Consider the following 20343-nt stretch of genomic DNA (forward strand, 5'->3'; position numbering starts at 1 on the left):
AGTATCGGGACAGTGGCTAACTCTGGTCTGTTGGGACCACAAGGCCAGGGGCTTTTGCCCAGGGTCTTGTGTAACAAGGAGGCTTAGACTTAAGGAAAAGGTGGCAATCAGCCCAGTCACATGAAAGCGTGAACCTGGTTCTAAGAAAACTCGAGGAGTCTGTCACACAAGGAGCTGACTTTGACCACCCGGAGCTCCTCAGGAAAACTGTAAACTAAAAACACATTATTATGCTTCTTTTTAAAACATTTTTTTAAAGACAGACACAATATCTTTAATTCAATAATTTATTTTTATATGGTGCTGAGGAGGGAACCCAGTGCCTCACATGTGCAAAGCAAGCGCTCTATGGCTAAACTATAATTCCCAGCCCCTATTGAATTATGTTTCAATATTAAAAAATAACTTGGAAGATGTTTTCAAATGACTCCAAGCTAAATGATATTAGTGTAATACCAATTCTATAATTATCCTCAGAACCGAGGCTGCTTCTAGAAGTTAGTGATGGAGGAGGACACCAGGCAGAAGGGAACACAGTGAGAAGTAGTCACTACAGGTTGGACTATTCCTGCTTTTCTTGTTGAGAAACGTGTGCTTAAACACAATAACCTGCTAAACTCTTCATCTAAGCTGGAATGGTCGCCTGGTTTCTATTTGACAAGTGTTGGGGTGAAGACCTGACTTCTGGGTCTGCTTCCTGTGTGATCACATAATCCTCTTCCCAGTGTGGATGCTGTAAGAGTGACATGGCCAAGGCCCCACCACTTCTTAGGATCTGCATCCACACAGATACAGATCAGATGCAGTGGGGAGTCTCCTCTTCAGGGAGGCTATGCTCTGTTCTGGTTTCCTCTGGGGAGCAACGTGTCCTCACGCAGCTGTAGCTACTGATCTTCTTGTAGGCTCCCTGGGGAAGGAGGGACTTTCCTGTAGATTCTACTTCTCTGACTCCATCCAGTTCTTTTTTCCCTTTCAGTATGTTTCCTAGGTGATAAGAAATCTGGGGGTCCAAATGACTCCTAGTTGCAGAATTTGTGCCTGAGCTGTGGGGTCTCATTCTGCTTCTGGCCTCTTCAACATGGAATTTGCCATGACCACTCTGACCAAGTCTGATGACTCGTACCTGCTTCACAATCACTGAGCTGTCCAGCACAGCACACAGGTCAGCTGGAAACCAGCCCTTTCCTGTGGCAGACATGTTCTCATTCATCAGCCCAGCATACAGCAAGAAGGCTACAGAATCCCTTCCTTCTTATAAGATGTCCCAGTGCTTATCATGAGTTCATGCCTCCATAGTCACCTGTGTGACCTGTGTGGAGGAGGAAATGCAGAGGCTGTGGAGGGGAGAACATGAGCTGCTGCCAGCTAAACCCACCTCACTTGGTGGCAGATCAGTCTCAACATGTTGTTCCCTATGCTCTTAGAAATAGCAACATGGCCAGGTGTGGTGGCACATGCCTGTAACCCCAGTGGCTGGGGAGGCTGAGGCAGGAGTATTGCAAGTTCAAAACCAGCCTCAGCAACTTAGCAAAGCCCTAAGTATCCTAGTGAGACCTTAAGGGTGGGGGCTGGGATGTGACTCAGTGGTTAAGTGCCTCTAGGTTCAATCCCAAGAGAAAAAAAAATAGCACCATGTCTTTCGGTTTTGTGTAATTGTTGTTTGATTGTTCCCAGTGGGATTGATAAACCCTTCATACCTCTGTGGATTTATTTTATTTTAGAGTGAAAGTGACTTTATGACCCAGTGACCATAAATGTGACTTAATGCACTCCGTAGGGGGGGGGGAGGCAAGACAGTCAGATATCAAGTACTGCCATCAAGGGGGGAGACCACCACACACTCCACCCAGGAAGTGGGGTCACAGTCTGTCAACAAACTGTCAGCAGAGCGCCGCAGTCTGGCGATCGTGCCTTATTTTAACAGATGAGCGTGTCCCAAGCGTGGGCAAGGAGATGTTAGAACGCAGAAGGAGAGGCGTTGATATTTTGGAAGTAACGAGTATTTTGAGCTCAGAGGTATGGAACTTCAAAGATGGTGAGGGCGACTGCCTACCCCAGCGCTGCCAGCCACAAGTCACCGAGGCCTGGAGGAGGTCGGGCTAGCATTTGACCGCAGAAACGCCGGAGGCGCTCCCGATCCGGGCGAGGTTCCCGGACGCGCGGCAGCCTGGTGCTTACAGGAGCGCGCGGCGCGGCGCGGCGCGATCCGGCGGGTTCAGAACCCGCGGGCGGACAGCTCCCCGGCGCAGGGCGCGGCTGCGCACCTGACAGCGAGCGGGACGGGAGTCCGCTAGACGCAGGCAGGACCAGCCGCTGCCCGGCTCCCCGGCCCCGCCCTGCCCACCCGCGCCGGCCACGGGGCCTGCGAGCGGAGGCCCCGCAGCAGGCGACCGCCCGGGCCCTGGCCGCGCGCCCCGCCCGCCGCCGGGGAGGTGGAGCGTCGCGGCGAGGCCCGCCCGGCTCTCCCCGCCCCCGCGCGGGCCGGGCTCCCCATTGGCCGGCGGCCGGAGGTGCGGGAGGCGGGCCCGCCAGGCGGCTCGCGCCCGGGAAGGTCGGCGGCGCAGCGCGGGTGCCGCGGGGCGGGCGTGCGGGGACGCGGCAGCCGGGCGCGGCGGAGGCACCGCGGGCGGCATCACAGCGGGCGGGGGCGGCGGCGGCGGCGGCGCTGGAACCGGCTAAGCCCCTTCTTGCCGCGGCCGCGGCCTGCCGTGCCCAAGCTCCCAGGCGCACCCCGGGCGCGGCCCGAGCGGCCAAGACGGCGGGCCGGCCGGGCGCGGGGCGGCGGGCGCTCTGCTGCGGGCTGCGCTGGTGGGGGGCGGCGGGCCGCGGCGCGGGCCCCGGGCCTGGCGCGTGCGGTTGGGAGGCGCTCTGGGGGGCGGGCGCGCGGGCGGCCGGGGCTATGGCCGAGGGCGGCGGGGGCGCGCGGAGGAGGGCACCCGCGCTGCTGGAGGCGGCCCGCGCGCGCTATGAGAGCCTGCACATTTCGGACGACGTGTTTGGCGAATCGGGCCCGGACAGCGGCGGGAACCCCTTCTACAGCACCTCGGCCGCTTCGCGCTCCTCCTCGGCAGCCTCCTCCGACGACGAGCACGAGCGCCCCGCGCCCCCGGGGACCGCCCCGCCGCCCGGCTTCCCCGACTCACAGGACCCCGAGGAGGACGAGGCCAGCGCCGGCTGGAGCGCCGTGCTGCGGGACCGCCCGCCCCCGCGCTTCGAGGACACCGGTGGTGAGGAGTGGCCGCGGGGTGCAGGGGCGCTGCCCAGGCAGTGCAGGGCAGTGCAGGGCAGGGCGGGCGGGTCCTAGACGAGCGTGGTGGGCCTCACCCGGCACCTGTGCGTTTCAGGAGGTTGCAGGAGCTGGGATGTAAAGTCCTCAGGGTCCTCTTGCTGCGCTTTCCTGTTGGGTGGATGCCACGCCTGCACTTTGCCAGTGGCAGTCCTAGAGGGGCTTCCCCTCATCTGCCTCGGATCACACCTGTGGGCTCGGCCCTCTGGGCTTGGTGAAGCTGAGCTTTCCTATTGAGGGGAGGCTGAAAGGTTGCCATGGCTTGGGCTGGGCGAGGGTGTCATTTTGCTGATGGTAAGAGGGACCCAGGTGCCAGAGGTGAGGCAGGTCGCAGCTGGAGCCTGATCCCGTGGGAGCGAAGAGGCCACCCACAGCGTCTTTACAGGCTGAGCTAGTTTTCTGTTAATCTGGGAAACTTCCCTGTCCTGCCATCCGGTTTCTTGCTAAGAACGTGGGAGGGAAGCACGATTTCCACTGTAAAGTGCTAGGGTGTGTGGACTACGGCCAGAGGTGTTTTCAGGGGTGTGGATAAGCCTCAGATATATGGAGAGGTGGCTGGAGTGCTGGCAGCTGAGGCTGCTCAGGGTCCTCTTGCTGCTTGCTTGCTTTAAGATATCACTACTTTGCAGCAGCTCAGTACCTCTGTCCCTGGAGAGGTGGAGACCCTCCCTTCTAGCTGTCCTCAGTGCTGTTCCCCAGCTGTCCTGGCAGGCCCCTGTTGTCTCTCATTATGTTCATCTCTGAGTGATAATGAAGGCCAGGGAGTGGCTGTCCTGTGCCTGATGCGGCTTTTCATGTGGCTTCCTCTTTTTTTGGGGGTGGGGGGTGCTAGGGATCCAACCTAGGTTCTTGTGCATGCTAAACACACCCTCTCCTCCAGTGGCTCTCTGGGTTTCAACCTGTCAGGAATAGGCATATGGGAGGGCAGGCCCAAGGGTTCTGGCTGGAGCCCAGGCTTGGATTTGCACATGGTGCTGCAGCTTGCTGGGTGGCTGGGAGGGCTGGCTGGACTGGCTGGACTCTGAAGGGAGTGGTCTGAGAGCCTCTGTCAGCCTGCAGTCCCTGAATATGTTGAGTGGCAGCTGGGCTTGGGGGGTTCAAGTGACTTGTGCAGTGCTTAGGCTGGGTAAGTCTTAAAGCCTGCTCATTTGGGCTGTAGTTAACAATTTGGAGATTTTCAGACCCACTCACTCTGAATAGCCCTTTTATACCACCCTCCAGCTTTCAGAGTGCCATTTAGGGCTTCCTGCCCTGGATAGCTGCTTTCCATATTGGCTTTAAGAATTGTACCAGGGCTGGGGTTGTGGCTCAGTGGTAGAGCGCTTGCCTGGCACATGTGAGGCACTGAGTTCAATCCTCAGCACCACATAAATAAAATATAAATAAATGAAACAAAGATATATATATATATATATATATATATATATATATATATATATATGAATTGTACCAGACCAGGGCCTTGGCTTGGCAGGTCTTATGCTATGAGCATGTGTCACTTTTGATCTTGGAGATGTAAGCCGACCTGGGAGAACCCTGCATGTGTCTTGGGTCTCAGGTCAAAGAGTGAAATGGCACTGAGTTGAGCCTGTTGTGAATGTAAACCGGGATTCTGCTGGAGCCAGAGGGCAGTTGCTGAAATAGGCTCTAGAGCAATCTCATGTTCCTTGGTAGCCTGTGATGGGGAGTTCTGAAGCAGAGCCCTGTCATCTTCTGCAGCACTGATTACGGTTCTGGAGCCCAGGATCCTGTGTCACTGGGTGTTGGACTCACATTCTGCTCCTGCAGATGCCCACGGGGCTGTGCCTGGACCTGCGAGTCACACTGGAGCCCTTTCCCAGGCAGGCGCGTGTTCTGTTGGTATTTATATCCGATGTTGTTTTCCTGCTCTGTGCGGGAGCTTGTCTTCTAAACCTAGATATAATTTAGAATTTCCTCTCTGCAACACTCTCTCCCTAAAGAAAATTTGGGGTAAGGGGCAGAGGGTACAAGGATGAGGCCTTGAAGTGAGATTTCCCTGGAACAATGGAATGTGATTTATGGGGGCTTAAAATAGATGCTGAGGTACAGGTTGGCCAGAGAAAGTCTTTGCGTCTGGTAGCTTGCAGAGAGAAGGATGTGTTTATTAAGAGGCCAGGAGCTGCACCCTGTGTTCTGAGAGTGGAGAGGTTCAGTCTTCCAGTCTTATCCACACCCATCATCCGAGACACCCCAGCCCTCACCTGCTCCTCACCCAAGGTGTGCAGACTATTAATAAGTCTCCCTGGGTGGGCAGAATGGGATGGGGAGGAGAGAAAGAGTGTGGCAGTTTGATCTGGAATCTTGTTTCATAACAGAACATTTGCGGTTGAAATGCTCTGCAATCCAATGATGAAAGCACAGATTCTAGACTTATCTGAGATTCTTTGCCTTGACCCCATTGTGAAAACAGGTGTACCCGCTTGTATGTGGATGTGCAGGTGTGTAAATAACTATTGCATGTGAATGCGCTTTGCTGTGCTAGTTTGAGCAGAGTAGGGTTTCTGTTAGAAAGAGACTGTAATTGCTGTCCTGAGCCCTCTGATGACCTGCAGACCTTTGCAGAGGGTCCCTTTGCAAGAGGAGGTACACAGAGGACCATCCTCTCTGGAACTGCACAGGCGCAGCCATATGGCCTGGTGGGGGGAGTGCACAGTAGGGAGAGGAGGGGAGGAAAGCTGTGTTTCTACAGTGCAGGGCAATTCCTGGCCCTTTCCTCTGTTTTCCAGCATCTTCCGCTTTCTGAAGCAGTTGGGGTGGGGTCACCTCCTGCCTCCTCTCTCTCACCTCCCCCAGGTTTTGGCTGTGCTTGAGGCGTGGGTCCCCTTGGGATGATTTAAATATAAACACTGCCTGCAGGCTGCCTGCCAGGCTCTTAACCCCTGAGTGGCTGGAGGGTCATCCTGGGGGCTGAAGTGCTTTCTGGAGCATGGGGTACAGGACCCACTCCAAACTGGGCTTGTAGTAAATCCCCCAAAATAGCCTCTCAAGCTGTCAACCTCCCGGCCTGCTGTGCAAATACCCAGCGCAGCCGTGAGCTCCCTCTTGGAGAGAGCGTGGTGCCAGGCCCATCTGTGTCCTGGCCGCTGCCCTCTGTTTCTTCTTACCGGTAGGCAGTTTCATGTAGGAGGCAGAGGGCCCACAGCTCCAGGGCTCCTGTCTCTGGTTTGTTGGTCCTTTGTCAGGCTGGGCTGGGGTCTCTGTGGTTTGCCCTCTCTGTGAGAGGGTGAACTTCTTGGGAGGTTTGTCTTTTTGGTCCCTGTGTCCTGCCAGCAACCCTCTAACCCTTTGGTGTGACCTTGAGAAGCTGGAGAGGGACCAGGGCACTGAGAATCAACACTGGGATTGTTTGGTCTTTAGAGCTTTCTGTCAGTTTGAAGTCTTTTTGAGTAACAGGAGAGTCTCCCAGAAAGCCAGAGTTAGCTGAGGACACTCTGCCCCAGGGGGCTTACACGCTCACCTACCTGGTGCCCCCGTCTGGCCTTAGATCTGTCTGGTGTGGAGGAGCCTAGGGTCTTGGGAGCTGTGAGAGGAACCCTGGGAAACACTGGCAGTACCCAAGTCGGCCACACAGGACTGGGGAGGGGCTGACCCTGACCCTCAGAGAGTGCTTTCCCCAGGAGCCTGCGCACATGGGGCCTGGAGACCTGGGGTTCCTTTTCCTTTGTAATTGTTCTTTCATGTGTTGCCACACCTGATTTAACAGGGACTTTGGCAGGGAGGTTGCCATCTCAGCTGGTAGACTCAAGCAGACGTGCCATTCCAGCAGTCGCGGGGCTGATGGGAAGAGCTGGGCTTGGCAGTGCAGGATGGGCAGTGCCTTGTAGTTATTTATTCTGAACTGGAACTGTTTTCAGACAGATGTCTGTTTTCACATTCACTCATGGAATCGCCCTTGGCCCTTGTGGTGGGGGTGCCGCTCTGGAGACCTGACCCGTGAGGGGAGTGTGCAGTCAGCCTGGGTCGAGGTGGAAGGGTCTGGAGTTTTACCCTGGCTGTGCGTGGCTGGGACCTCTGGGGAGGCCGAGAGGTGGGACAGTTGAGTCCTGACTCTGTTCTGCGGCTCAGATTCACCTTTATTTTGGAGAACTATGATTGTATTTTTTCTCATTAACAACTGATTTATTGTTTTTAGAAAATAAGAGATTTAAAACCTCACAGTCTCCCATTACCCAGGATAGCCACGGGCATCGTTGTTGACACATGCTGCGCGTGTCTAGGTCACCTGTGGAAGCTCCTCATGAGGAGCGATAGACCTTCTCCATTTCCATTTCAGAAATGGGGGGCGTAGCCCTCGCTGCAGCACTGCCCTGGTGGCTGTGCTGCCCCCACCTGCGCCTGGCCCTGGCCCTGGCCCTGGAGCCTGTGCCGTGTGCCGCACTTGAAGCCTTGCCCTGGCACACCAGCTGCCCGCCCCTCTGCGTGATGCCCCTTGGGTTTCGAGGCAAGGGTTTGCACATGGTAAGGCTTTGAGTGTCTGTTGTGGAGGAGCCTTCGGAACCGTGCCTGCTGTCCTCCTGCCAGCAGTGAGCCAGTGTGTCCCCGAGAACGGCTTGTTCATGAGCCGGCCTGTGCTTCTAGGGGGTGGGATGAGCTCACAGGAGAGCTGCACCTGCCAGCCTTAACAGGGTGTGAGACGCATGCCTGGCAGGGACTTCTGCATGGGTGCCCCGTCCGGCTGCCACCCAGGTCCAGGTAAAGAAGGCCTGAAGGCCCGCCCTGGTTCTCCTAAGTATTGGCACCGCCACCCCAAGAGGCAGCCAGTCCTGAGCTCCGTCACCACATAGCAGCTTTGCCTCTGAGTCTATGGGATCCGGCCACAGTCTTACTTTGCGTTGCCTGCAGTGCTCCCAGTACAGTGTGCGAGTTCAGCAGTTATCCTACCTGTAGACTTTTGGCTTGTTTCTACATTGGGGGCTTTTTTTCTCTGTCATGTGGATTGAACCCAGGGGCACTTTACCTAAGGTACACCCCCAGCCCTTTTTGTTTTTATTTTTGAGACAGGGCCTCGCTAAGTTGCTGAGGCTGGCCTTGTACTTGTGATCCTCCTGCCTCAGCCTCCCGAGTTGCTGGGACTAGAGGTGTGCATCACACATGTGGCCCATTTGGGGGCATTTATGAATAGAGCTTCTGAAAAGGTCCTGGTTTTATTTACTTATTTAATATTCTTATGGACATGCAGATACCTTCCCCTGAGCACGTGTACTAGGACTGGGACTGCTCGGCTTAGGTCAGGTGAGTGTTCACCTTTAGTGCAATGCCTTTTGGCTTGGGTGTGTTGGCATTTGGGGCCAGGTAGCCCCTTGTTTGTGGGGGCGCCACAGGGTCTTAACAGCAGTGCAGGCCTTTCCCCAAGTGCCCTCCTCTATTGTAAGCAGATGTCTGCAGACGTTTCCACATGTCTCCTGGGGCAGGATCTCTGGGAGGAGGACCCCTGAGCTGCTGCCCAGCGGTCTTCCCCTGTGCCCTGGGCTCTCACACCAATAGAGTGCAGGATGTGCCAGGTGTTGGTTCAGCAAAGGCCTTGAGCCCTGCTAGGGTGAGGCAGTAGGTGAGGTGTATGCCCTGCGGCTGGAGGAGAGACGGGGAAGGGTATACCTCTGGACCCCAGGTGTATCCTCATCCCACTTGGCTGGGAGGAGGGACCCCTCAGCTAGGCCTGAAAGAAAGCTCAGGTCAAGAGAGGGCATCTGCTCTGGTGGCAGGAGAGGGCCGCTGGGGCTCACTGCAGTCCCACTCCCAATGCCGCTTCCCTGTGAGGCGCTGTAGGATGCTGCCTGAGCCTGCAGGGTTGGTGGGGGAGCCTTATCTCCAGGTTCAGCACAAATACAGGTTTTCCTGGGGATGTAGCCCCAGGAGGGTTTGGAAGTTTGGTGGGAGATGAGAATTTGGACAAGGTGAGACCCCTGGAGAAGCACTGGTGGAAAACGCAAGAAATCGGTGTGTTACAACAGCCATCTGATGCTGCCATGCTGAGACCCGCAGGCTCACGTTGGGTGCTGCCCATCCCTGGTGCAGAGCCGCCTCCCGTGGCCTCTGCCCGACAGTCAGCCCTTGGCCATTGCTGCTTCTGTCTGAGTGTGCTGATTAGTTTCCAGGGCTTGAGCCCTTGGAATTCTTTCTGGGTTGCAAGGAGAGCAGTGGTCTTGAACCCTCTCATTTGAAAAGTGTGTAGGGTTACTTTGTTGCCAAATATGCAGTTGATCTGTGTGGCACTGGTGTTAAGAAAGCACACCTGGGGCGGGAGTATCTGTCTGCCTGTTCTTTTGTTCCATCTCCTTCCAAGGAGGTAGGTGGTCTGATTTGCAGATCTCAAGTTTTACAAGTTCTTGCCTCCTGAAGAATCTTTAGGGGCTGTGTTGTTGGGCACACACGTAGTTAGGGTCCATTTTCTCTGCGGCGTGGGGCCTTGGACGGCTTCCGCGTCCTGCTATGTCTTGGTCTTCAGCCCGACTGGCTGTGCTCGGTCTGGCCATTCCCACTTTGTCCCATCTGCATGTCCCTGGCTGTGCATTATTTTTCAACCTACTTTTTCTTTAAGTTTCTTTTCTATGCTTCTTTCTGTTCTTTCTTGGCAGTGCTGGGGATGGAAATTAGGGTCTCACACACACCAGATGTGTGCTCTATCTCTCAGCTACATCCCTAGCCCTTTTATTTTCTATTCACCTTTATTTATGAAATATTTAAAAAACATTTTATTCGGAAATATTTTCATATTCATAGAAATGTAATAAGAACCCAACCCATTTTATTTTATTTTGAGATGGTATCTTGCTAAGTTGTTCCTGCTGGCCTTGAGCTTGGGATCCTCCTGCCTTGGCCTCCTGATTGGCTGAGATAAGGCCAGCCAGGGTGCACCATGGCCTCTGGCTTGCTGCTTCTTGTGCAGCATACAGATGGAATTGTGCTTTTAACATGACCAGAGAGGCCTTGTTGACCTGCACACAGGTGGTGGGTGTCTCTTCGCTCTTGGAACTGCCCTGCAGACACACAGGCTCAGGTCCTACCACGGGGTTCAGGGCAGCTGAGGCCTTCCTCCTCCCGGGAGCCTTGCTGTGTGTTCTCAGCCAGCCCTCTGAGTTAGTGCTGTGTGGGATCTGAAAAAGGCACCAACTTCCTTTTGAGAGTGGCTGTTGGGTGGTTGAGCATCATTTTGAAAAGCCCATTCTTTTCCCCTTGGGTTTCATTCCATCCCTGTTCAAAGTCCACCTACTGTGATCTATTTCCCATTTTAACATTTTGCCCCTTCCCTTCTTCCCTCATAATTAAATGCATGTTTCTCTGTGATCATTGGAAAGCAAGTCCCCAGCTAGGACTCCGCAGACAAGGCTTTCCACCAGGAGCCTCTGCCTCCACAGTGCCAGGATTTGGCATGGTCCTCTGATGCTCCCGTCACCCCCACACACCAGATACCCAAATCTGCCTTTTGTCCAAATGGCTCCGAGTCTGCTTAAGTCAGGACCGGCACCAATCGCCAAATGAACCTCCAGGTTAAGAATACCATCTGCAGCTGTACTTAGGAAACAGCCCGGAAGTGTTCAGGCCAGAGATTGAGGGCGGGTGGCGCTGTGCAGGGCGGGCAGCGTCTCCGCTGGCAGTGGTGTGGTTTTCCCCACCGCTGTTCTGGGAGGTGCTCCTGCTCAGCCCGTCCTTCCTGGCCAGCCCCTGCTGGGCTCCCTGAAGGTGGCTTCTTTTCACCCAGACCTGAGGACTGGGGTGCCCTGGTGATGCGGTTTCCCTGATGCAGACCTGGGGTGGACAAGCGCTGCTCACCAGGCAGAGGTGGCGGGGCAGAAGCTCACAGCATGGGAGGCAGCAAGTGAGGGGCTCTGGCGCGATGGAGCAGGGAGGGTCCCTTGTAGGATCAGCATGCACAGGCCTCACTGAGAAGCAGGGCTTCCAGGAGGTGAGGAGCTGACCACTTGCTCCCAGAGGAGGCGGGCATCTGCACTTGGACAAGGCACAGCTTGTGCTGTGTGCCCACAGGAGGTGAGGGGCAGCCCTGGAGCTGGAGGAACGTCAGGGGCTGAGGGCAGTGGCAGGTGTGGGGACCTCGGAAGCTGGTGGAAGGATGTGGCTCGTACTATGAGTGTGATGTGGCACATTTAGCAAAGAGTCACGTGCTCGATGGAGCTTCTGGAGGTGCTGTGGCACTAGTGGGACCCTCAGAGGAGTGCTGGGGTGTGAGCCAGAAGGCGGGGGAGGTGGCTGGAGGTGCTTGGCTTCTGGACACTGTGAGGCCAGGGCCAGGGGGTGCCCTGAGGGATGGCGCAACCTGACCTGTGTTGGAGGGGCTCCAGCTGCACATGCAGGGGAGCAGGCTTCATCTCAGCCAAGTCTTCATTGAGTGGCCAGCAGCAGTGAGGAGGCCAGCAGCAGTGAGGAGGCTGGGGGCAGTGAGGAGGCCAGCAGCAGTGCCGCCTGGAGCCTTGGGTCACCTACTGCTTCTCCCACCACATGTCCCTGTTCGCATCCCTGTTAGAGGTGTCGTGGCAGGTGTCTGGGACTGGGCCAGAGAGGCTGGTGTGCATTGCCCAGGATGGCTGGGGTGGGTCATGGGGGTGGGCGTCACACATTTCCCTGCAAAGCCAGCAGATGTCGGCCCTGGACTGTGGCGGGCTCCTGAGGGCCAGGGCACAGGATCAGGTTCCCTCCCAGGGACCCTCCTTGTGGAACCCCCCCTGCTGGGCCCTCTGTGGGAGAGCTGCCTGCCGTGGGGTTGTCCCCAGATGGTGTCAGCTGTGCCAGTGAGCAGCGAGGCCTGTGGGCGAGGTCTGCAGTGGAACATAATGCCCCAGTTAGATCTGGATTGAGTTAAAAGGTCTCTTAGGGCAGGTAGCACCGTGGACACACGTATCTGTGAAGACACTGCCTGTCCTGCATGGGGATCACCTCAACAAGGCACCCCACGTTGTGACTGGGAGGCCCAGCTGTCCTGCCTTGGCGCGCTCTTGGAGGCTGCACCTGAGGCCTAGCCCAGTGGCCACCGCGGCAACCTGTCAGGGTTGCTAAGTAACAACTTGACTTTGAAAGAGCCGTTTAATTTGGCTGGTTCTGCGGGCTCCTGGGTCTGCTTTCCTTGCTGTCTGGGCTGCAAGGCAGAGCCTGCCCTGAGTGTCTGCAGAGCACTCCATGCTCCCTGCCTTGATGTGGGTGGGCTGCCCTGGGGCGTGCGTGCTGGTCCAGGGCTGGGCAGGACCTGTTGGATGTGGCCACACAGGCCTCAGGAGGTGGTGCTGAGCCCAGGGAGCCGTACACCGTGGCCCAAGGTCCTCAGCCTGAACACACAGCCCTGGCAGGTGAGGAGGACAGTGCTTGGAGCACAGAGGCCGGGGTGGGCCCTGCAGGGAGAAGGCTCTGCCTGATACCCCGTTTCTAGTTCCGAACTGAGCATTTACTGTACCGAACGTCACCTCCCCACTGCCATGAGTTGGCAGAACACACGTGGAGTCCTAACCCCATCCTCAGAACATAGCCCTGGAGACAGGTCCTTGGAAAGGGGATTAGGGCCAGGTGAGGTCCTTACAGTGGGTCCCGGTGCAGTCTGCCTAGGATCCTTCTAGGGAGAGATCAGGACACAGATACCCTTGAGGCCACTATGTGAAACACAGGGAAATGACAGCGTCTGCAAACCAAGGAAAGGGCTCAGAGGACCTGGCCCTGCGGCACCTCAACCCTGGACTCAGTCTGCACACTGGGAGACGTAAATTTCTGTTGTTTAAGCCTCTGAGTCTGTGGTGCTTTGTTAGGCTACCTTAGCAAGTGGACGCCCCACCTGGTGAGACGGTCACCACACTGCTTGCTATGCTTTTGGGGATCAGGTGGCAGGTCTCAGCCTTCTGCCCCCTGGGGCAGTGCTGGGACCAGTTGTGCCTGCCTTCCCCTCGGACTTGCAGGAAGTCCATTACAGCTGGCCTGTGGGTGCTGCTGACTGTGTGACTCCTGAGGAGCAGCCTGCTGAGGGAGACGGTGCTGCCCTGTGCTGGTGCTTAGTCACAGCCTGGAGCTGGTCCTCCTGGCAGCACCCGGGGTCCAGCTCTGTGGAGGTAGTTCTCGTGAGGGTGTGCCCCTGCTCAGAGCTGCAAGCCTGCTCCTGCTCAAGGGTCCGACATCTGTGTCTTCAGGGCTGAGCTCGCCTGCCCCATCCCCCATCTGCATACATGAGCACCACGTGTTCCTGGGGAGAAAATATTATTCTAGACCTATTTTTGTGGCAGCGACATCTTGGAGTAATTAAAATTATTTTTATATCATTGTTCTTGGGAATGAACTTGACAACTATTCTTACCCCTCCCCCTGTTGCTAGGATCAGTTTGCCATTTAGAGATGTAGCCTTCCTCATGATAGTGTCCATCACACCTCAAAGATCAGAGGTCGGGGTGAGCTGGGGAATGGGTGGAAGCTTGGTTCTGGACTGTAGTGTCCTTGTCTGGGGACTTGAGACCATGCAGCTTGCTTTCCTCACCAGATGCCATTGAGGAGTCCTGTTCCCTGTTGCCTGGTGGCCTTCTGTCAGGGTGTAGACAGGGAGGCTGGCAGAGCCAGCTGGTTCTCTGTGGCTTCAGCTGGCCAGGCGGGCACCCCTGATACCTGGGCTGGACAGCAGGAAGAGGTTTTGGCCAGTGGTCAGCTGGAGGCAGGGTGAGTGTGTGCTGTGTGTGCTCAAGTGCACAATTATGTGCAGGTGGGCCAGGTGGACCTCGGTGGAGTGGGATCCCCAGGACTGGACCAGGCAGTTGAGGATTGAGTGTAAACCAGAGTGGAAGTCGTCCCCAGTTGCCCCTGTGTGCCTCCCAGCTGTCCTTACAGGCTCTCCAGCATGGGGCTTCCGACCCCTGGAGAGAGTCCTCAGGTACGTGAGGGTTGTAGTCCTCTGGTTTATATGCAATTATGAACAGGTTTGTTACCCTGTGGCAGGGTATTTCCCCACGGTGTCCCGCGGTGTTTACTCAGGACAGTGGACGCTGCAGGCGGCAGCCTGTGCTGGGTCTCATGTCAGCCTGGAGCAATGGAAGGGCCGGACCAGGGTGGGCCCCCATGGTCGCTTAATTGGGAGCCAGTGGGGTCCTGGAGGTGACTGGGCAGAGGCCCTCTGTGCTGACCAAGGCTTGGGGCCCCGAGGTAAACAGTATGTTCTGTGGAAACCCAGGGTGAGCGGTGTGGGATGATCTCCAGGAAGAGAGAGCAGAAGCCCAGCTTCCTGAGGCCTGGTCCAGGAGAGATCAGGAGGGAGGCAGAAACCCCAGGATTGGGTGGAGTCAGGCAGGGACCCTGGAGTGCTCAGGTGGCCTCAGGAACAGGTCTTTTTCCCTGAGCCATGTGGAATCCCCGGTGGCAGATGCCCAGTGGGTTGGAACTTCTTGGAGCAGCACCCCATGTTCTGGGGTGACAGGCCTTCCTGCACCCCACGAGGGGCCGGAGGCGGTGACCCAGATGGGCCCCCTGCATTTTCCTCCCCCTCCTGCCTGGTGGCTTCCTGTTCCCAGTTCCTGTGCACACAGCCTCCCCTCCTGCTGCTGTTTTGGGATGAGCCCACTTCTCTGCAGCTCTGCCCTGCTTCCCAGGCTGGGGGCTGACCCTCGGGTGTTTCCCAGGAGCCTGGGGAGGGCAGAAGCTGGGAGGAGCCTTTCGCATGCTGGGCACAGGGGCCACACCTGGACCTGTGGACCTATAGACCAGGGGAGCGAAGGTTTTGGAGGGAGGAGATGTAGAGAGTACTCTGCCAATGCAAAGGTTTTGGAGGGAGGAGATGTAGATGGTACTCCAGGGAGCTCCGCTGAAGGTGGGGCAGGCATGGAGGGCGGAGCCTGAGGTTGCAAAGCCACCTGCCCTTGGGCAGGCTCCTGAGAGCCAGAGATAAAGACGAGGCCCTGGATGTTCTGACCTGAGCTGTGGAGGGGGATGGAGCTGCCTGGAATTGGGTGACATTCAAGCCTCTGTAGAGCAGGCTCTGGTGGTGGCCTGGGCTCAGAGCCTGTGTCCTGAGCTTCTTTCCCACTCTGTGGGTTGGAGGCAGGAGATGCTGAGAGGCAGAAGCTGAGGCTGCCCCGGGTGGCTGCTGGCTCCCTGCGCCTCTGACTCAGCTTGGGGCATGGGGATGGCCGGGAGCTGGTGCCAGAGGGCAGACACTTGGCAAGGCAATCCAAGGAGTAAGACTGTCACGTGCATATCCGGTTGGGCAGCTGCACACCCCTCCTGGGTGCTGCTGAGCATGGAGGGGGACTGTGGGTCCAGAGGTGTGATGGCTGCGAGCCTCTGATGTTTCTGGGCTGTTACGTGGCAGAGGCTGACTTGTCTGGAGTGGCACTTTCTCCCCTGTGCACCCCAGTAGGGCAGGGCTGCACTGTGGATGTCCAGAGGCGACTCTGTCCTCCCAGCTTCGTGGCTGGGTCCTGGAAACCGCTACACAAGAAACGAGTCCTTGTTGTGAGTTGGTGGAAAGGTGTCCAGGGGCAGGGCCTGGTGTCCCCGCCATCATCTGTGCTGGATGAGCTGACCCTGGTGTGGCTCATTTCCCAGCAGCGTACTCTGTCCACTCTCACGTGGGCCAAGGTATTCTCCATGCTGCAGCCTCTGGCATCTGTGACCCACAGATGCAGACGTGTCCTCTGGCACGTCCCTCCCCAGGCCCTTGGTGGCTCTCTGCCAAGGTCAGGCAGGGATGCTGGCCCGTTACTGGTGCTCACTGCCAGGCAGGGCCTCTGGCTCTACAGAAGGGGCACCATACCTAGTCACCTCCTATGGGTGGGCAGGAGGGAGCCATGGCCTTTGTGGCTCATGTTGGCTCTCTGGACTGTGGGATAAAGTCAAGGGCTGCGGTCCCCTCCCTGTGCCAGGTCCCTGCTCATGGCTTCTTTTCCAGGGTCCCAGGTGCCGCCACGTCTTGGGAGTGCTACATTCTCTGAGCTGTGGCCTCACCTCTCTGTTCTGCAGTCACAGGCTGGAGCCTACCTGGAGCCCAGCTGAGGTTGCTGGACAGCCCAGCCTCATTTGCCACAGTGAGCGGTTGACCTGACCCTGTGATGTCCACTTCTCTCCCAGGGCCTTGGACCACCTGGCCCAGGCTGTGGACCTGCCTGGCCCTGGTCGTCCCCGTGGGCTGCGCTTCCCGATAGTCCGCAGCCAGCAAGAGTGCTGCCAAGGGCAGACTGGCCAGGCGCCTGCTGGAAGGAAGGGCCTCTTCCCGACAGCCCTGTTCCAGCCTGCCAACCCAAGGCCTCCTCGCAGGCCCTCTGCAGGTGGCGAGCACATGAGAAGTTGGGGCAAGGGCTGTCTTTATTCCATCCATTCTGCCCTTTGTTCTAACTGTAAATCTAAACCACAGCGGCTCCATCATGAGGCCCTGAGTCAGGGTCAAGAGGAAAAGTTCTCTCAGGAAGCCTGATTGATCGCTGGCTTAGAAATAATGGGTCTTTGAGATGAAGGTGCGAGTCAGGCTGTGTAGAGAGAGTGCTCGACGGTGCCTCTTGTCTGTCCCTGCCTGCTGGCGAGAACGTGTGGACCCAGGGAATGACGCCACATCACTGCTGTCTGCCTCTGCTAGGCTGCGGCTTGTTGAAGAGTAAGTGCTCCCAGCTGTGCGCCCTGAAGACACGGGCACCAGAGGGCTCCTCCAGGTGTGGCGTAGCCTCCGGGCCAAGGTGGCTGGGGCCAGCAGGTCCGCACCCTGGGCTCCCCACCTGTGCCTGGGTTTCAGGTGAGGTTCTGGAGTGTAGGTGAACCTGTCCTCACGGCCAGCCTTCCTTTTTAAGTCCCTCCCGCCTTGGGAATGTGGTCCATTGCTGGGCAAAGCCCATGCTTGAACTTGGGACTGTCTGTATCACATTTCAAAGATACGATGCCTGAATGAATAAAGGTTTCTTAACCAAATCAAGAAGCAGAATGGCAGTCACCTCAAGGGAAGAGTCCCCAGAGGACTGCAGTGGAGATGAGGGCCAGACCTGTGAGAGGTGAGCAAGTGCAGGGCCGCACTAGTCAGCTGGCTGCTGGTGGCGAGGCTCTGTGGGGGCCTGTTAGGAGGGTGCCTGCCAGGAGGGGGCCTGCCAGGTGCTCCCATGGGGCTGCTGTCCTCCCTAGGAGTCACAGCCCTGATTCCTGCCCCCAGTCCCTGTGCATCAGGAAGGAAGGCGGGAAGCACTGGTTTCACTCTTCCTGTCACCTGAAAACCGCACACAGGACTCTTTAAAATGCTGCTTCAGTTTCCTTCTTAAAAACAAGGTGATTATATGCCAACGCCCTGCTGTAGGGAGGGAGGCTCCCCGTCATCCAGTGTCCACCTCTCAGTTCCCGACAAGGCCCAGAGCCCAGAGACCGTGACTCAGCATATAGGAGGAAAGAGGTCCAGCTTCTCCTCCGGGTCCGGAGGACTGTGGGTGTGGGGGCCAAGACCCCAGAGTTTGGTGTGAGAGGAAAGAGCTGCTGGTTGCATGGGGCTGAAGACGGGAGGAATTCAAGGCTGACCGTCACCAGTCACCTGTGCTAGAAGCAGAGTTGAATTCAGTGCCTGAAAACATTTGCTTAGTGGCAGTCCTTTGGCCAGGGGCCTTGCTGCAGCCCCGGGTGGCCTGCGGCCCTGTGGAGCAGCGGCAAGCCCGAGGAGGCAGGGTGGACAGGAAGCCAGATGGCTGCTCCCCTGCCCTTCCTTACAGCCGTGGCAGCCACGCCACTGTGCAGACGCCCGGGCGAGGGCCAGCATGGGTCCCCAAGTGTCCCTGGATGATTCCCCTCACAGATGGAGGTCGGAACAACCTGCTGTACTGAGGCAGCCGGGAGAGGGTGCCTGCTGCACAGTCTGTGGGGCGCTCGGGCGGCGTGGGTGTCACAGATGGAAGGCGGTCAGGGAGGATGTCTGCCAAGGACACTGGCCCCATGTGCCATCGCAGGACTTGAGCCTGGCCACGTCCCTCAGTGCCCCATGCTGTACACCTGGCTGAGTTTCCAAGCAGGTCCCTCGGGAGCCATCCCTGACCTGCTCCGCAGTGCAGCCAAGCCTGTGATCAGAGTCTAGGAGGTACGAGTGGGTTTCCTCTTCCCACTGCGCTGGAGGCTTATGTTCCTCAATGAGAGAGAGAGAGAGAGAGAGAGAGAGAGAGAGAGAGAGTGTGTGTGCGCGCGTGCGCGTGCACATGTATGTGTGCATGCACACGGGCATGCCTGTGTTATTGGGGATCAGGCCCAGGGCCTCGTGCATGCTCTATCACTCAGCTATACCCCCAACCCTGTTTACTTATAGTTTGAGATGGGGCCTGGCTAAGTTGCTGACGCTGGTCTTGAACTTGGGATCCTCCTGCCTCAGCCTCCCGAGTAGCTAGGATAACAGGTGTGCGCCACCACTCCCAGAATTCTTGGTGATATTAGATTGAATGCAAATGTGATCCAGTAATTCTCCAGTGTCCTTGACCCCTGTTTCCAAAAAGTATCACCCAAAGAAGTCCAGACCTGTCCATGCTGCACACCAGCTCTCTTCCACCAGAAGCCCTTCACTGTGGTCATGGGCACAGATGACTGCTCGGCTCTCTATCTGACGTTCCTACCACCCATGCTCATCCTGAAGCATGGGGAGGCCGAGCCTCCTCTGTCCATGTTGCCTGGGTTTCCCTGCCCTGGACTCTGTCTCCTTCTCTGCCCACCCTGCTGGCCTGTGTGGCCTTGCGTCTGTAGGTTCATCTTGGGAAGATAGAGGTGGAGCATAGACCACACACAGCCAGTCAATGCCAGGCCAGAGACCAGGCTGGACACCACAGAGCTGAGATTTGCCAGTGCCCATGGGTCCCCACGCTGCCCACGTCATGCTCAGGCAGGGCAGGTGGAGGGACATTACTGCCCTTGGCCATGCCCACACTGAGCAGCATGACATCTGGTGCAGCACGGACCACAGCCCTGACACCGGCTCAGGCCACACTCCTCGTGCTGTGACCACCATCCCAGGTTGCCCAGGGTTGTCCTGATGTGAGAGCCACAGGGCCCTTGGTCCCAGAAAAGAGCCCCTCGGTCCTGTGCAGACCTGGACACTGTCACTCCGTGACTCTCGGCAGTGATGAAGTGGTTCCTATGACCAGACTGTGCAGAGTGGGAAAGCCGAAGCCCTCTGCCCGGAGTCCCCTGCCCGGAGTCCTCTGCCCAGAGTCCCCAGCCCACTGCCAGCGTGGTCCGTCGGTCCTATCAGGACGAGGCCTGACATTCACGGGACTCCCTGTATGTGGCTGTGGAAATGCCCTCTAATGAATGTTCCTGAAACTCCTTCGTTGGTGTTTCCTTCCCTGGTTTCAAGGCTCCTGTGTCCTGTTCAGAAATGAAGTACCTCAAGATGGGTGGAAAGTCACAGGTGATTCCTCAGTGGAACAGGGCTGTCATGTGGAGAGCTTGGCTCCTGCCGGTTGGGGACCTGCAGTGTGGTGGGCATGGGTGGCTCAGAGTGATCAAGTATGCAGCGCAGGTCATGGTTGGAAGTGGACTGAGAAAGACGGCAAACACTCAGGAACCAAGGAAGAGGTGACTATGAAGAAGGGGATGTGGAGAAGCATCCTGAGCTCTGCAGAGGTTGGGCATGTGGCGTGGGGGGCAGGTGTGGACACTCAGCCTGAGGCTCAGTGTGGTCCAAGTGGTCATCAGCATCTATGGCCCCTGAGGATGAAAGGAAGGGTGGAACAAGGGGACTGTGGGGCAGCAGCTCTGCTGCTTCCTGGGTGCTTAGGAAGTGCCATGAGCCCTGGGCTTGGGAGCAGATGGGCTTGGGCTGGGTGCCCAGGCACCCCTGCCCCTATAGCAAGGACCCTGATGGTGCAGATTGGGTGGTGGCCTCATCCTCCGCTGTCAGGTGCCCCGCAGCAGACTGGCCAGGGAGCCTACTCAGGCAGTGGGCAGGAGGGTGGCAGGGGGTCAGGCTGCTGCTCAGTGTGGGGTTGACGCAGTACTGCCCCCCACCAAGATGCAGAGACTGTGTGAGAAGTGCCGCCCCCAGGGCAGGCTGTCCACTAGCCATGGAGGGCCCTGGGTCCAGGTAGGAACAGGGCATGCCCTGCCCAGACCCTGCGGAGACT

The 20343-nt window shown here is 57.3% G+C and overlaps 1 protein-coding gene across 2 annotated transcripts in view; it reads left to right on the top strand.

Moving 5' to 3' along the window:
* Positions 1-2458: 2458 nt before the first annotated feature.
* Positions 2459-20343, top strand: part of PGBD5 (piggyBac transposable element derived 5) — a 51302-nt gene continuing 33417 nt past the window's right edge. Inside the window, exon 1 of one of the 2 annotated variants that reach the window (XM_081298066.1) lies at positions 2459-3227. In XM_081298066.1, coding sequence (XP_081154192.1) covers positions 2900-3227 — 328 coding nt within the window. In that variant the 5' untranslated portion in view covers positions 2459-2899. The remainder of the gene's footprint in view (positions 3228-20343) is intronic. The other variant, XM_081298067.1, reaches the window with a different exon arrangement.

The sequence above is a fragment of the Spermophilus citellus genome, assembly GCF_964194105.1.
Source record: "Spermophilus citellus genome assembly, chromosome: 6".
NCBI lineage: Eukaryota > Metazoa > Chordata > Mammalia > Rodentia > Sciuridae > Spermophilus > Spermophilus citellus.